Here is a 13278-nt window from a genome sequence, read left to right as displayed (position 1 = left end):
GTCAAGCACCCACCATGTGCCAGGCACTGAGCGAGGCCACTGGAGGGTGCTGGGAAATCGTAGGAATGACACAGAGAGAACGGCTCCACTCTGGACTGAATGGACCGACAGGGGCCTCTGAAGGTGGATGGGACCTCTCCAGCCTTTGGGCCACTAGAGGGGCCCTTCTCAGCAGCTCCCTGTCGTCCTCAGGGGAAAGCCCAAGGATCTCAGTCCCACACCAGCGCAGCACACACCCTGCCAGCTCCAGCCAGACGCAGCTGACTGCCATGTCAGGCCCCTGACCCCTTTGACCATCCACACTGCCTCCCACCCACACTCTCCCGAGGCCTTGCAGGCCTCATCAAGGCCCCTGTGGAAGCAGCAGGTGCAACACTCTGAAGATGCATTTTCTCACGGGCCTACAACTGAGCATCACGGGACACACACTATCTTGTCCACTGCTGGACACCGGGATGAGCATAGTGACCGTGGGGGACAGCGACTGGGACACCTTCCACTGCGTGCTGGAGTCCAGCCCACCCAGGGCCCGGCTGACCTCTCCGAGATACCGGCCAGCCGGCAGGAGGTGAAAACGCCAGGGCGTGGGGTCCTCCTCTGGGCCTGCACTGAGGAGGGCCTTGGAGCCCGAGGAGCCGGCTCCGATTTCAAAGGCAGGGAGGTTTGTCTGCTCTTCTCAGGACTCGGGTCCACGTATCTAGACATGCATCAAATGAACCAGCAGACATTCGTGGACCAGCTGGGCGTGGAGGCAGGGTGAGGCCACTCATTCATCTGTGGCCATCAGGCTGACCAGCCGTGGGGCAGGGGTGGGGGTGGCCCAGGTCAGGCTCGTGATTTATTCGGTGGTAACAGAAGATGGGAATTCCAACTCTGCCTGCTTGAGCCGCAGAACCTTGGTTTGCCTTCTGTGAAGTCCGGGAGCTGGGAGGACCACTCGGGAAAATGTGCCCTGGGTGAACCCACCCAGGGAAAAGTCCTCTTTGTTCACGTCCTACCCAAGTGTCACCTCCCCAGAGAAGCCTCCCGCCGCACTGGTCACTTTCTCGCACATTCCCCCGCCTCATTCCCTTCTTGACATGCATCTTCTCCGAAATGACCTGAGCAAACTCCTTTCCTCTGGAACAGCTGCCCCTGGATGTGTAGGACTGGGCTGGGGATGCACCTGGCTCTCTCCCTCGGCAGCACCAGCTCAGCTCTTGACAGCATGCCCCGCAGGAAGATGGAATGCAGCGTCCCGGGGGGCAGCTGTGGGTCACTGTGGCCTCGGCAGGGCTGAGCACCAGCCTGACCAAGGGATTCACACTCCCGACGCCTCCACGAGGCTGGTAAAACTGACCCAGGGGCTGGAGAAGCAAGGAGGGCTGGTTGCTCCTCTGGTCCCGCAGCACAGCACCCTTGGGAGTCAGGGCCTGGAGGAGACGGTGCCGCGTTACAGGCGGGCGGTTCTGGGTCCGAGTTAGGAGGTCCAGGCCAGGTGCTGCTCTCAGGGGTGGAAATGGGGGTCGGGGGGAGGCTGTGGACACTTGGAGAGGGAAGATGAGGACCATCTGGGCAGCTGAAGCTTCCAGAGAGCGTACCTGGGAGATTCCCAGGCGAGAGAAGAGTGGGAGGCAAGAGGCTTGGGGGAACGGGCGCCCGGTGGGCGGGATGGGGGGGAAGCAGGTGGAGGAGCAACAGGTGCGATGGCTGGAGGACGGCGCAGGGAGCACTGCAAAGGGCACCCCGCGCACCTGGAAGGGGAAGGAGCCGCGGCTCCCGGGGGAGCGCCCGGCTGGGGGCGTCCAGAGGGCCCTGGTCCCGGTCCCCTTCGGCTCAGGCTGGGTGACCGCCCGCGCTGCACACGCAGCCCCACGTCGGAACCCGCCCTTCTCGCGTCCCGGGCGGGTTCCCGCCCCGTGAGGACGATCGGCGCGCCCCCGAGCGCCGTGCGCGGGCCCGAGCGGGGCGCGGTCATCGTGGCCCCGCCCAGACCCCGCCCCCGCGCACGGCGCCGGGGCCCACGTGAGCCACCGGGTTGCAAACAAGCGTGTCAGCTGACCCGGCCTGACTGCGCCGTCATCCCAGCTATAAGCGCGACCTCCCGGGCGCTCCGCTGTGACCGGGCCGCCGCCGCCGCCGCCGCCATGCAGCCCCCCAGCCTGTTGCTGCTCGTCCTCGGCCTGCTGGCCGCGCCCGCCGCCGCGCTCGTCAGGTGAGGCCAGCCATCCGGCGCCCCGGGGACCCCGTGCAACCCGGTGCGCCCCGCGCCCCCGTGCTCCCCCGTCGCTGGAACGCCGTCGCCGCCCCGCGCGCAGCCTGCAAGGCCCGCTGTCGGGCGGGGCGGGGGAGCTCTGCAGGTGCAAGGCTCGCCCAAGGCCCCCGGGAGCCCCCCACTCTCTACCGCCGTGGGGTCGGCCTTGAGGGGACAGGAGAAGGTAGGAGGGAGGATGGCTGAGTCGGGCTGACCCAGCCTCCCCGGGACGTGTAGGGTGGGGTGCCTGCACTTAGGGCCAACGAGTGGAAGTCGGGAGACGCTGCTGTAGGCTCCGGGGCCCCCTGAACCTATGCAAGTCATTTTCTCGCTTGGGGCACCTCTGTACCAGCTGTGAGCTGGGCGGGGACTCGCCTGGTTTGTCCCATGGGATCTTACCACGGGCCCTCCCCCAGGAGAACCCCGGTCCCTGGGAGGCCCGCAAGTCTGCGAGAGAGGTGGGAGTTAGCCTAAGAGGGGGACACCAGGCCCTGGGCTGCCTCACCACCCACGCTACCCGCCCCAGTGAGGACCACACCCTCCTCAGGCCCAGGAGCCTGTCCCCCTGTGCCAGATGAGGCCACTGACTGCCAGGCCTGGACCAGGGCTGTGCCAGCTGGGCTGATGATTGGCGCCTCCACCTCCACCCTCCCACCTTGCATGGCAGCCTGTTCTCCCAGCAGTGGGCCCACCTCCTTTTGTCCCTGCCCCCACCCTGGCCCCAGGGCCTTTGTGCCAGCCCTGAGCAGGCGTTCTTCCACCTCTGCTGTGGGCCTTTTGCCCATGGGCAGGTGGGTGAGGTCATAGGGCTGCAGGAGATGGCTGCTGTCCAAGTGAGACTGAGTCCTGCCAAAGGGCTGTCCTGTGTGGGTCTCACTGTGGGCAGTGGCTTGGGGGCCAATAGTGCCCCCTGGAGCCATGTGGGGAACAGCTGTATGCCTGAGCCTGCCCCGGCCCCACACACAGGCTTTCCTCCAGGGAAACATGGCAGTGGGGAAGGGACCTGGGACTTTTTGGGTGGGGCACTGAGCAGGGCCCCTCACCCCTCCTCTGGGCTCATATGGGAATGATGGCACCTGTTTCCTTGGTTACTGGAGGGTGTGTCCCTCTCCTGGGAACAACCTGATCTCAGGGTCAGGGTCTCTAGCCTACCAGCTCTTAGGCAAGAGTCCTGTCTTCCTGGAGCATGCCCTTGGCTTGCCTGGAAAAGCCAGCCGTGACCTTGAACTCTCAGATCCCCAGGGCTGGAAAGACATTTCATCCAAGTGGTTGAGTTTGCCCAGGTGTGCTCTCCTGTCTCACCTCCTGGACCGTGGGAGCAGGGAGCAAGCTCAGACACAGGGGACCCCTCCCTCAGGCCGCTTTCTGATGGTGGCACCCTGTCCACGACAGGACCAGCACCCCTGACCTCAGCCCCCTGCTCTCTCCTGCTGGGTCAGAGCACCAAGGCCGCCCCAGCTGGGCATATGTGCTGGAGGCGGGCAGGCCTGGAAGCAGAACCCCACACTCTGGGTGCAGTCCATGTCCCCCGGGGTCTGTGTGGGATGGGAAAGGAAGGACAGGTAAGCAGGAAGTGACACAGTTCATGGTGGCGGGGGCGAGGGCACTGGGAGGGCACCGGAAGGAAGACAGGTCGTGTGAAGGGCAAGTGGGGGTGGTCAGGGAGGGCTGCTCAGAGGGGGTGGCATTGAAGTCCCATCTGATGGCCAAGAGGCAGGCACCCAGGGAGCTGAGGACTCTCTTCGTGGGGTCTCGGTGAGAGCAACAGATGTGGCCAGAGGGCCAGGTGAATGGGACGGCTCGGAGGACTTTGGGCAGGAGTGACAGGTGACACTCAGTGCCCTAACAGACCCCACCCGCCACTGTCACAGAAGAGACCAGAGTGGTGCCCCAGACCATGGGGGAGGGGTCTTTCTGAGCCCCTGGTGGCTGGGGCGGGGGAGGAGCGGGCACACTCCTCCTTATCTTGGACGTGGGGTGTGGGAGTGGTCCAGGTGGGAGGTGGAGGCCAGCCCCCCCTAGCAAGCCCTGACCGCTCTCTCGACAGAATCCCGCTGTACAAGTTCAAGTCCATCCGCCGGACCATTTCGGAGGTGGGGGGTCCCGTGGAAGACCTGATCGCGAAGGGCCCCATTTCGAAATACACCCTGGGGGTGCCCGCCATGATGACCGGGGGGCCCGTTCCGGAGATGCTCAAGAACTACATGGACGTGAGTGGGGAGGGTGTCAGCTCGGCGCGGGGGGGGGGGGGGGGGGGGGCGGGTGGGGGCCGGTTGGCAGCAGACACTGCTTCAGATGGCGGCTGGCCTTTAAGACAAGCTGTGTGTGAGCCGGTGTATATTTAGTGAAGTTCTGTTTTCGGGGGCCAGTGGTTTTGAGTGCTTCAGCTGGCGGGGGGGGGGGGGGGCGCCTTCTGCTCAGCCAGGCCCATCTCCCTGAGTGTCCCACCGCCGCCCAGATTGAGGGTTCTGACCTACAAGGTTTGCACAGCTCCAGGTCCCCCTACTGGTTCCAGTCCTGGTCCTGCCAAGGTTGTGAGAGAGGGTGGGGGTGTCCTTGGCACCTCTGTGACATCTCCCTCTGGGTGTCACTGACTGTCAGCTCAGAGCTGGGCAGGTGTCTCATCCTCCGACCAGCCCGTGAGGAGTCAGGGACGGTGTCACTCTCCACAGATGAGGGAGCTGGGCCCAGGGCCATCAGGTGGGCGTGGAGGAGCCTTGAATCAGACCCAGGCCCACCCTGAAGGGGTGTGGGGTGGGGGGCTCTGGGGGGGTCCTCCTGGGCCTGCCTACTCCAATGTGACTAACTTCTCTGGAGCTTCTGTGTCCTCGCCTGTCCTGCCAGAAGGCCTGGGGCCACCCATGACAGTCCTTGTCCTTTACCTTGTTCCTCTTTGGTTGCCAGCCAGCCCTGATCATGCACTCTGCTCCCTGTGTGGGAAATAGGCTCCAAGCTGGAATATCGTGGAAGCCACAGTGCAAACCGGGGCGGGGTCAGCCTGGTCCCAGCTCTGGGGACAGGTCCTGGGCCCCAGCCTGGCACCTCTGGAGATGTCCAGAGGACATCCTCTCTGCATCTCCTGCCCTCGAATGTCAGGGAGCCAGCCCCTTGCTGCCATCCAGCCTCTGGTCCACCCGAGGTTGGGACAGGTGGCTGTGCCCTCTGGCTGGAGCCCCAGCCGTGTCGGGAAGCTGTGGCCTCCCAGGCATGTGACCAGCCTGGTGGAGGGGGTCTGTCTGCCTGGGGCTTGGCTGACCCGTTCCTGTCTTTATTGTGCACCCCCCCCCCACCCCACGGAGATTTGCTGAGTCATCCCCCTCCCCCCACCCGAAATCTGGACACTGTTGGATCATGAGTCAGTAGCTGTTGGTGGTTCCTGCAGCCAAGTGGCCAGAGAGAAATGACCGGAGAGAAAGGAGCCAGACTCCTGCAGCAGCGGTGGCCGAGGCTCCCTCCCGGGCAAGGGGTTGCCCAGGCGGCCCCAAACTCAAGATGGCCCACAGCCTCTGACCTCTGAGAGGGCTGAGGATGGGGTTCCGCTTTGAGGCTCGGGGCACGTGCCCCTCTCGGGCTCGCCTTTGCCCCTGGCCTCCCCCAGGTTGCCTCTGCTCCCGTTGTGTATGGGTGGGGAAACCGAGGCTCAGAGCAGTGATGGCAGAGTGGCTGGGCTGTGAAGGGCTCTGAGCCAGCACTATCAGCGTCCACGGTGTACCGTCTCCCCTCGGCCACCTGGACCCCCTCTCCCTGGGAGCCCCCCAGGCTTGACCCTGTGAGGCAGGGACAGTGTAGGAACTAGGCCCCAGAGTCAGGCCCTGACTTGGCCCTATTCTGGGGAGGGAGTCTCTCCCCTTCCAGGCACTTCCCACTCCTGAGGCTCTTATCGAGGGTGGAGCCTGACCACAGGTTTTGTCTTTCAAATGAGAGTCTTCCCTTAATGTGGTCAGCAGGCCTGGCGCTGTGCCCAGGTGCCCGGGAGCCTGAAGCTCCGTGGGATCGAGGGCAGGGGCTGGCCGGTGGGGGAGGATGGGGTGGCCGTGACAGCAGGTCTGGACCCTGGCACCCATCCTCTGGCCTGGGCTTCCAAGGCCTGGCTCCCAGGATAGTGGTGGCCTTCTCTCGGGCCGGTGGAGAGGTGGGCCCCTCCCCCGCCCTGACAGCCCGTGCCCCGCACCAGGCCCAGTACTATGGGGAGATCGGCATCGGGACACCCCCGCAGTGCTTCACCGTCGTCTTCGACACCGGCTCCTCCAACCTGTGGGTGCCCTCGGTCCACTGCAAACTGCTGGACATCGCCTGCTGTAAGTCACAGCCCTGTCTGCCCTGCCCCGTGCACCCCTCTCCCCGGTGGCCAGAGAGACCCAGAGGCCGGGCCCAGCGCCTGCCTGCCCGTGGACACAGGAGCAGGCAGGGAGAGGGGTGCCCCCGGCATGGGGGCGCACAGCCCCCGTCCACGTCACATCACGGGCACCCTGTCCCTGCGGGCATGGGGACCTGCAGCCCAGCCTCCGCCTGTGTCCTCGTTCTGCAGCATAGCTGTGGGCTGGCTGCCACCGAGGAGGGCAGACCGCAACCTTCAGCGGGCCCGGCCTCCTCAGCTCTTGGGCAATGCGCTGCTCCCACCTCTCGGCCACACTAGAGGGCCTGGCCCCTCCACCGTGCCCAGAGCACCCACTTTCCGGGTGAACCTGTTCCTGCCCGCATGGCTTTCATCCGGCCTGGGACCGTGGTGACCAAGGGTGGAGCAGGCCGTGGGCTGGACCACTCACTGGGCCAACACCAAGGCTGGGGGTCAGGGTGGATCCCCCCCCTGGGGATTTGGCAGGTGGGCTCTTCAGTGGATGACTGGGGACCTGGCTGGGGGGCTCCTGGCCGTGGTGGGGTGGCAGGCTGACGGGCCCCCATCTGGCGCAGGGATCCACCATAAGTACAATAGCGGCAAGTCCAGCACCTACGTGAAAAACGGCACCACCTTCGACATCCACTACGGCTCGGGCAGCCTCTCCGGGTACCTGAGCCAGGACACCGTGTCGGTGAGTCCATCGGGGGGGTCCTTCCAGGTTGGGGCGCTTATTGTGGTGGGGCATTCTCCCCCGATGTGATGGGACAAGAGTGATGCCCAGCTCCTCCCCAGGCAGGGCAGGGGTCTTGGCCAGCTCCCCAGGGGGCTATTGGCTTTTGGGCGTCCAGCAGCAGGCAGCTGAGTGAGGCACACGGGAGGCCGGCTGGAGCAGAGGCCGGGAGGTGAGAAGGAGCCCAGTGCGCTGGGCAGTGAAGAAACAGAGCAGGGAAGGAGATGGGGGCAGATGTGGCCGTGTGTGCAGGCCGGGGCATGGCAAAGAGGGTTGGAAGGAGACTGTGGGGTGGGCAACCGCCAGCGAGGTGAGGGTTTTGACACCCGCGTAGTCACTGAGATTGGGGATGCAGATCTGGGACCAGGACCTGGTGAGTGATGACCCAGGAGGCCCCCTTCCAGGCTCCTAGCCGGCAGCTGACAGAGGAGCCTCTGGGCGATGGGGTGCCATTCTGATATGTTGGGTTTGAGGTGCCGACTGGGTGCTCAGGGCCAGGCCTAAGGATGGGGGCCTGGGTTAGGGGCCGGGCCTGGCCGGGTCCCTCCAATTGGGGAGGCTCAGGGAGGCCAGAGATGTGCCAGGAGTCCCTCTTGGGCTGCTGACAGAGGGCACCTACAGGGAACACTGGGAGGGAGAGGGAGCAGCCGGGATGGCTGTCCGTGCCTGAGGTGGAAGGTCTTTGGGGCCACATGCAGAACGAGCTGTCCTCCCCCAGGCCGGGTGAGCCGGCCCTTGAGTGCTCTGCCCGCGAGCACTTGGTGGGGAGCTGCCTGGTGCCGGGGCCGCAGGAGGGCCTGGACTGAGAGTTCTGGGGGGCGAGGAGCAGAGTGGATGAAGGTCCCCTCCCAGGCCCCAGCTCCCAGCCCCCAGCCCCAGGCAGGACAGGAAGGCAGCAGAGCCTTCAGCAGGGCCAGGGGTCCAGGGTCCAGGAGAAAAGACCCTTCTTCCAGCTGGGGCCGTGTCTGACCTCTGATGGTCCCAGCGGGTCAGGAGACTACCCGCAGCGCCCCCCCCCCCCCCGCCCCACCGCCCTGCCCAGCCCCGACACACACACACACACACACACACACACGCACGCACACTCACACTCACTCTGCGTCTGCCTGCTGAGTCTATCGGTTTATCTGGGGGGCTCCGCCTCCCCGCTCTCTGGGCCTGAGACAGGATGTTGCCCAACACGCCCCCCTCCTCCTGGTGTCAGCCCCAAACAGCCACTTCTTTCCCACATCCTGCTGGCCCCCCTTTATCTCCCTGCAGCCTCTGCCCAAGTTGGGGGAGGGGACAGCGATGGGGGAGAGGGTTGTGTGGCCTGAGTCCCAGTCCTCTGAGCCGGAGGGTCATGGGGTTCTCCAGTCTCCCCAGCTGAGCCCAAGGGCAGGGACAGGCCAAGGTGGGGAGGGGCTGGGGTGAGACAGCCGGAGCTCAGCGAGGAGCCAGCCCTCTGTGCTCGCCCCGTTCCCGTCTCTTGTTAAAAAGTTTTCGCAGAGTACAGGCCTCCGAAGCCCCGTCCCCACGGCCTCGACCCTGGCTGTGTTCGGTCCAGTGCCACCAGCCCTTTCTTCTGGGTCCTCTGCCCATCTCGAGGCCCCAGGTGCAAGGCGATGGGCGGAGACTGAGCTGGGTTTTGTAGCTGTGGCTGTGTGCACAGAGACGGAGGCCACGGCTCACCTGGGTGGCCCAGGGGTCGAGCTCAGTGGTGCGCGTGGCCCACTGACCCCCACTCGGCCCACAGGTGCCCTGTAACATGGCTTTGTCGACCGTGCGCGGCGTCAAGGTGGAGAGGCAGACCTTTGGGGAGGCCACCAAGCAGCCGGGCATCACCTTCATTGCGGCCAAGTTTGACGGCATCCTGGGCATGGCCTACCCCCGCATCTCGGTGAACAACGTGCTGCCCGTCTTTGACAACCTGATGGAGCAGAAGCTGGTGGACAAAAACATCTTCTCCTTCTACCTGAACAGGTGGGACAGGAGGCGTCTGGGCCCCTCCTCCCGGCCCTCCTGGGCTCGGCTTTGCCGAAATGCAGGGGTGACGGGGGCTCTGGCAGCAGCCACCCGGTCGCAGTCCTGCGCCTGCCTCCCTGTGTCCTCCTTCTGGGCACAGGGCCTCAGTTCCTGCCACCTGTTCTCTGCCCTTTTACAGGTGGGCAGGCAGCCTTCTAGGAGACTGCGTCTTGCCAGGGACGCCCAGCGGGAGGTGCTCGGGCTGAGGGTCCGGGATCTTGGTGGTTGGGCCTCTGTCCTTTGAACCAGAGCCGGGTCAGGGGTCATGGCGATTCCTCCTCCTGCATCTCTCTGCCCGACCTTCCCCAGGTCTGGTGATGGGCAGATGTGGTCCTGGCTCCGTGGTTGCTGTCGTCCCAGAGGGGGCAAGGCTGTGAGCCCCAATCTGTGACAGGAGCTCTGGAGGCAGTGGGGCTGGGCCCTCCCCATGGGAGGGGACCCACGATGGGTCTTGAGTGCCAGGCGTTGAGCAGAGAGGGCACAGGACGATGCTGCTCGGGAAGCCCTGGGGTCCCAGTGACCATGTGGACAGTGGCCTCCCCTGGCCGCCCCCGTAGGTACCAGCTGCCCTTTCCTTCTGGGGAGAAGGGGGTGCCATCCCAGCGGCCGCTCTGCCCCCGTGTGGAAGGGTAGATGACCCATGGCCGGGTGACCTTGGGAAGGGGCCTCGCTCCTCCAGCCTCCGTCTCCTCAGGACGGTGCTGCTGGTCCCGAGAGGGAGCCCCAGATGGAGGAGTGATGCGGGTGTGCCGAGGGATGGGGCTCTCGGCAGAGTGGGAGCTGGCGGCCCGCTGTCCCGAGCCGCTCCTGGTCACTCTGCCCCGCATGCCCCCTCTCTGGGCCCATCACTTTGCAGGACTCCTTTATATTTGGGGTCCAGCCTGGGCCCTTCGGGCAGAGTTCCAGCCCGGAGCCCTGCCCTCTTGCCCAGCGCCGCCCTCAGCCTGGCCTCTGCGTGGATGCTGCTCTTTGTCCCATTGCCTGGTCAGCAGTGAAGACTCCCCAGCAGCCGCTGATGGGGGGACGCAGATGAGGGGTCATTTCCCCGTGAGCCTTTGGGCCCTGGGGAGGCAGACGAGGTGAAGCAGACCCAGGAGGTCACCCAGGCCTGGGGTTGGGGACGGACAGCCCAGTGCCGTGACTCCTGGGTGACGGCCTCAGGCAGGAGGTGGAGGTGGGGTGAGGAAGTGAGGACTGGCCAGCTCGCAGGGGCAGGTTTGGCGGGCAGGGTGAGGAACTGGAGGCGTGATCTGGTTTCCACATGTGGATTTCGGAGGTGACGAGAGGCAGAGGCCGCAGATGGGGTGGGCACCACAGTGGTGGCAGGAGGATAGGGTGCTTCAGCCTGGTGCTTCTGAGTGTGGGGACAGGCCAAGAAGATGATACTGAGATGAAAAATTAAGTCCAGATGAGAGCGTTGAGGTGGGGAGGGTCACCCGCCAGCTTGGGCTCTGAGTAGGGAAGCCGAGGTCTGAAGGGGAGCAAGTTGTGCAAGGATTTGGAAGTAGGGCATCCTTGGGAGCAGCAGGTGCAAAGGTCCTGGGGCAGAAACCAGGTGGCTCAATTTTTCAGGGTTGCCCGATGCTGCCTCCTGGAAGCCCTCTTTGGGTTTTTTCTAGGCAGATGAGGTTCCCTCTCCTTGGGCCCCTAGCATTCTCTTCACCATCTGCCCACTGGCCTGACCTTGGCCATCCTCAGCTGGGAGACCAGGATCTCTTCTGCTGGGGATCAAGCTTGGCCTACAGTCCACACAGGGAAAGGAATTGGAGCCCCTCCCCTGGGGGAGAAGGAAGTCCCGTCCTTTCCTCTGCCCCTTCTGAATCCTTCCACCCCTGCGGACCCAGGAAGGCCCCTGCTCTAGGAGGCCTCCTGAGATTGCCTCACCTTACTTCTCATTTCCTGTCCCAGCCTATGCCTGTCCCACCCAGTCCTCAGGCTGGATGCACGGTGCAGGCATGGGCGGGGGGCTCCTTTGCTTGAGGGGTCACCTGACTTCCCCCTCCTCTTTCCTCCAGGGACCCAGCGGCACAGCCAGGAGGTGAGCTGATGCTGGGCGGCATCGACTCCAAGTACTACAAGGGCTCCCTGTCCTACTACAACGTCACCCGCATGGCCTATTGGCAGATCCACATGGAAGGGTGAGCACTGGATGTGGAGCCCTCCCACGGCTCTGCAGGGAGCAGGGGCTGCAGCATGTGGGGGGCAGTGGTTGGCCCACAGGCCAGGTGGGATCGGGTGGGGGCGGTGGTGGGGCCTGCTGGCCCCGCGTACCCCTCGCACCCCTCCCCACCTCCTGGCACCTAGGCACACTCTACCCCGGCCGGTGGCCAGTGCCCTCTCTGCACAGCCACCTGGTGGCTGTCCACCTGCTCTCAACCTCTCGAGCCCCTTCGCCTGGCGCTGCTCCCAGCCGAGGCCCAAGGAAGGAGTGGGCACGGGGCTGCGGGCGGGGTTCCAGGTGGCCCTGGGAGGTAGCCCGGCCCCCCCAGGGCCCACGGGGCGACTCACACCCCCTCCCCCACAGGGTGGAAGTGGGCGAGAGCTTGACGCTGTGCAAGGGGGGCTGCGAGGCCATCGTGGACACGGGCACCTCGCTCATCGTGGGCCCCGTGGAGGAGGTGCGCGAGCTACAGAAGGCCATCGGGGCCGTGCCGCTGATCCAGGGCGAGGTGAGCGGCTGAGGGGGACCAGGTGCGTGGGCGGGCAGGCGCCCCCAGGCTGCTGTCCCTACGCACATGCTGCCTTGTCCTCCCTCTTTCAGTACATGATCCCCTGTGAGAAGGTGTCCAGCCTGCCTGAGGTCACCGTGAAGCTGGGGGACCAGAGCTATAAGTTGTCCTCAGAAGACTACACCCTCAAGGTGAGTGGGGCAGCGGGGCTGGACGCCCGGGCAGGGGCCTGGGCAGGGTGGGGTGCTGAGTGGTGACCGCCGTGGCTGTTCCAGGTGTCCCAGGCCGGGAAGACCATCTGCCTGAGCGGGTTCATGGGCATGGACATCCCCCCACCCGGCGGGCCTCTCTGGATCCTGGGCGACGTCTTCATCGGCCGCTACTACACCGTGTTTGACCGCGACCAGAACCGGGTGGGCCTGGCTGAGGCCGCCAGACTCTAGCCGGTCCCCTGCCCGCTGGCAGAGAACGGAGGAGAGTCCAGTAGGAGGAGGCTGGCCGCCCCCCCCGCCCTCCCGGCCCGCCCTGCCACACACACTTGCACACTCACACTTGCCCTCTCGCAGCCTGGCTCTGGAGGCCGCCAGCCCAACGGGCCGCTGTTTTGTTTTGTGGTTTTCCCTTTTCTGGTTTCAGAAGTGCCGCCTGCCCGTCTGTCTGTCTGTCTGGTGGACGGATGGGGGCCCCGGACAGAGCGGTGGGCTGCTCCTGTGCACAGAGCCGTTTCACTAACTTGAAAGACCCAGCTTGGCTTGGCAGCCAGTCAGTGGTGTGTCCCAGGCCCCCTGCCCCCAGGTAGTCCCCTCCCTGGCCTGTGCCCCGGGGGCCTAGCTGCCTAGGCAGGGCCTCTGGGCTGAGCCCCCGCTGTGTGCCAGGCTGTCCTCTTGGCTGCCCCTCCGTCCAGCTTGAGGCCCAGGGCTGGCGCTGCTGCCCCTGCACATCTCTTTGTCCCGGGCCCATGGAGGAACGGGCTGCCTGAGGCCTGAGGATGAGTAGGAAGGAACTGAAAGGCGGGGAGGGAACAAAAGCCAGCCTTGTGAGGCCTGTGGGGGTCATCCTGGGGCTTGACCCTGTCCAGGAGGGCATTCACTGGCCCAGGGGTTGGGGGGGGAGGGCGGGGGGTTGGTGCCCGTCTTCTCTGTGGCTGCTGCCCTCCTTAGCAGCCGAGAGCCAAAGTTGACATGAAAATACAGTGGTTTGAGCCTCTGCCTGTGTGTTGGCGTGTTTTGTGCTTGGGGCCGGTGGTGGCGGGGGGAAGGGGATTGGGGGGGGCGATAGTTCTAAATCCGGACATGGGGAAGGA

At 65.2% G+C, this 13278-nt stretch overlaps 1 protein-coding gene across 1 annotated transcript; it reads left to right on the top strand.

The window, feature by feature from the left end:
* The first annotated feature begins 1881 nt into the window (after positions 1–1881).
* On the top strand, positions 1882–13181 carry CTSD (cathepsin D). Its single transcript, XM_070230245.1, has 9 exons — positions 1882–2194; positions 4281–4443; positions 6408–6531; positions 7145–7263; positions 9038–9264; positions 11322–11444; positions 11831–11975; positions 12068–12166; positions 12251–13181. Exons 1-9 carry the CDS (start codon positions 2127–2129, stop codon positions 12416–12418), a joined length of 1236 nt encoding a protein of 411 aa, XP_070086346.1. The 5' UTR covers positions 1882–2126; the 3' UTR covers positions 12419–13181.
* Positions 13182–13278: the final 97 nt, after the last annotated feature.

Source organism: Equus caballus, chromosome 12 (assembly GCF_041296265.1).
Source record: "Equus caballus isolate H_3958 breed thoroughbred chromosome 12, TB-T2T, whole genome shotgun sequence".
NCBI lineage: Eukaryota > Metazoa > Chordata > Mammalia > Perissodactyla > Equidae > Equus > Equus caballus.
This window is presented reverse-complemented; position numbering and strand designations above follow the sequence as displayed.

Excerpts from the sequence above, each read along its gene's own strand:
- CTSD (XM_070230245.1), top strand. The coding sequence starts at position 2,127 with ATGCAGCCCCCCAGCCTGTTGCTGCTCGTCCTCGGCCTGCTGGCCGCG. Across the intron at positions 6,532-7,144 it reads ACTGCTGGACATCGCCTGCT|GGATCCACCATAAGTACAAT; the intron begins GTAAGTCACAGC and ends CATCTGGCGCAG. Across the intron at positions 11,445-11,830 it reads TGGCAGATCCACATGGAAGG|GGTGGAAGTGGGCGAGAGCT; the intron begins GTGAGCACTGGA and ends CCTCCCCCACAG.